Source organism: Microtus ochrogaster, chromosome 2 (genome assembly GCF_000317375.1).
Source record: "Microtus ochrogaster isolate Prairie Vole_2 chromosome 2, MicOch1.0, whole genome shotgun sequence".
NCBI lineage: Eukaryota > Metazoa > Chordata > Mammalia > Rodentia > Cricetidae > Microtus > Microtus ochrogaster.
This window is the reverse complement of record NC_022010.1, coordinates 66,187,764-66,191,018: the sequence shown is the minus strand read 5'-3', so window position 1 is coordinate 66,191,018 and position 3,255 is coordinate 66,187,764. Positions and strand designations below refer to the sequence as shown.

At 38.2% G+C, this 3,255-nt stretch overlaps 1 protein-coding gene across 1 annotated transcript in view; it reads right to left on the bottom strand.

The window, feature by feature from the left end:
• Senp7 (SUMO specific peptidase 7) overlaps positions 1 to 3,255 on the bottom strand; it is a 110,039-nt gene that overhangs the window by 12,989 nt on the left and 93,795 nt on the right. The window contains exon 17 of the mRNA XM_026787658.1: positions 2,723 to 2,845. Within this exon, the coding sequence (XP_026643459.1) occupies positions 2,723 to 2,845 (123 nt within the window). The remainder of the gene's footprint in view (positions 1 to 2,722; positions 2,846 to 3,255) is intronic.

Genomic DNA, 3,255 nt, shown 5'->3' with positions numbered 1-3,255 from the left:
GGGAGGAGTGAGAATATGAGCAAAAAGGTCAAGACCGTGATGGGGACTCCCACTGAAACAGTCTACCTGAGCTAATGGGAACTCACCAACTCTGTCCGGACAGGGAAGGAACCAGCATAGGACCAAACTAGGCCCTCTGAATGTGGGTGACAGTTGTATGGCTGGGGCAGACTGCGGGGCCTCTGGCAGTGGCACCAGGATTTATCCCTACTGCTTGTACTAGCTTTTTAAAACCCATTCTCTTTGGATGGATACCTTGCTCAGCCTAGACATAGAAGGGAGGGCCTTGGTACTTCCTCAAAGCAATGTGCCTTACCCTCTCTGAGGAGTGGATGGGGGTGGGAAGGTAGAGGGAATGGGAGGAGGGGAGGGAGTGCTAACTGGAATTGGTATGTAAAATGAAAAAAGAAAGTTTGTTTTCTTTTTAAAAAAATAAAAGAAAAAGAGAGAAAAAAGAAAAGAGAAGAGAAAAGAAAAGAGGAACTTAAAGTAGCACAAAAGAGATTTCTGAGTTCTGGCTCGGTGCCTCAGAAAGAAGTCTTCTATCTCAAGTAATATAGGAAATACACATCTTTGTCTCACCATGTTCATCTGAAAAAATCTAACCATATGAGTAAACATTAGGACTAAGAAAGAATCCAGAATGCACTAAAAAGATAATACAGATTAAACACCATATGAAAAACTAATTATTATAAGTAAAATAATCAGAAGTTATGTTTATTGAATGTTTTCATTGTAACTCAATAATTATGAAAATTAGAAACAATTACTTCAACTAGTGTAAAAACTATTAACCTGTTTTACATTTGAGAACATTACAGGTGGAACACCTAGTTTGCTTTGTTATGCTGATGTTTAGTAGGCTTCATATTTAAGGGAACCTAATTTGAGAATATATCAGACATAGAATGAAGCAAGGATGATAGGAGAAAATACAAAGAACAAGAGCTGAAGAGGTGGCTCAGCAGACAGAAGACTCTAGAGTGGAAGGAGAGAATTAGCTCCTGAAATGACCTCCATCCACACACATGTGTATTCACACATTCACACAATACACTAAATAAGAATACGAAGGCTTCATATGGTACAACATAGAGCTCTTGCTGTGAAATACAAGGGCTAGAAGAGACTTCAGAATAAAACATGGAAGGCCTAAACATTTCTGAAAACTGACACAAAGAAGGTTGACTATAGATGAGCAAATGTGAAAAAAATTAGGGAGAATAGAAAAGTGCCAAACTTGCATAGTAATGAGCATGTATGCCATTTATCCTAGAGTTGACTTAACACTAGTAATTTGGGCCTTTTGTTATAATGTGATACTAAAATGTTCTTCTCTTGTTGCACCTCTTCAGATTATGTCTTTTAAAAATGAGTTTGTAGGGACTACTGCTCCCTAGCTATTTGTCCTTTTCTAAATATCCAATCCTTAATTAGCCCATTTTTTTTTCCCATTTAAAGAATTAGAATAAGGGCTGGAGAACTGGCTCAGAGCACTGGCTACTCTTCCAAAGGACCTGGGTTCTAAATCCCAGCACCCATATGGCAGCTCACAACTGTGTGTAACTCCAGTTCCAGGGGATCTGCTGCCCTCTTCTGACCTCCAAGGGCAGTGACATATTCACACATACACACAGACGAAGAACTGGAATATACTACATGGGTCCTATGTATCTAAAAGCAATGTAATATGAAGAATAAAAGAAATGAATAAAACAATGGAAGACAGATGTTTAAAAAATAAAAATAAAAACTCTGGTATCCATTCATTGGGTTCTAATACAGATTGCTGGGCATGGGAAAGAGTTTGTAAAGTATCTGAGTTTCTACTATCTAATAAATAGTAACCACCTGTTCATTTTTGCCTAGTCCTATCCACTGCCCAATAGCTTTCATTCCTAAACAAGACATAGTTTTTAAAAAAATACTGAATAGAGAAATTTAGCAAAATTGCACAAATAAAAATGGTTTTCATATTATATTATACTAACTTAATGAAAAGTAGCATGTCAACAAGGAACTAACCAGGAAAAAAAAAACAAACCACAGCCCTACATCTTTGTTACAGAATATAACGCAGGAAAGTACACATTTTTAAAAGGCCAGTGAGGTGATCAGAGATTAGCACAGCAGGCACTGCTCTAGTCCAGGGAGGACAGTAAAGAAAGCAGCAGTGCCCCCAAGTGGAAGTTAAAGAGCCAGCAGCCATGTCCAGTAAGAGATACGTGCAGAGGAAATACAACCTCTGGTAAAAACCACATCAAAAGTAAAAATGATAGGGAAGAAATAGTCTGGTTTTTCATTCCTTGCTCTCTTAACTTCGAGTATCCGCACTGAAAATGCAGCCGGCAAGAACCAGCATCACACCACCTCCCTCTTACAGAGCGAACAGTGAAAGGGTAAAAATGGCTCTCACGCTGACAAACCAGGGACCTGCAAAACTGTTAATATGCTTGCTCTTGGGGTTAGTACAATGAAGACACTTCACTCGGAGCATGAAACTAGCAGTCTCCTTTACCTTAAAACTTAAGAGTTAGAGAGCTGGCTCCGTTGATTGCCACACATGCTGCCAAGCCTGGTGACTTTCGTTCAATCCCCAGGCTCCATATGGTAGAACGAGAGAACGGACTCTCTCTCAAATTGTACCTTCACACGCATGATACACACATATACACACAATAACTTCCTTTAAAACCTTAATTACATTAGACTGACTTACGAGAGATCTGGATTATCTTCTGTTAAATTATTTTCCTTTCTGGTCAAACATTTATAGAAAAAGCTACTAAAAATGTGACTTCGTTCAACAAGTTCATCTGAAGCCTTCTCCAGCAGCAGATACCTGTAAAGGAGCAAGCCCACAAAGTAAACTGTGTTTAGATTTTACTCATTTTCTTCAGTTACCTTTTATAAACTAAAAATTACTGTTATATCCAGCTAAATTCAAAGAAATTTTGCATTTTTCTATGATTTGGGCTTCCAGCTTCTCTTTTAGTTATTTTAGTTATTTCTTGCCTTCCAAAACTAGCACTTAAAGTAGAAATTGCACCCTTATTTAATAAGTTTTTACCAAGTTCCTAACATGTATTAAGCGGCACATTTACGCAGGACACACAGTGGAAGGGTAGTATCTGCAACTTAAAGAAGTGAAAATAGAAGGAAATGTTGACCAAATAATCACGTGAATGTGATTAATGTATAAATTAGAGCACAGGAAAGAAAAAGGGTAGAGACAGAGAACTCAGGACAGCT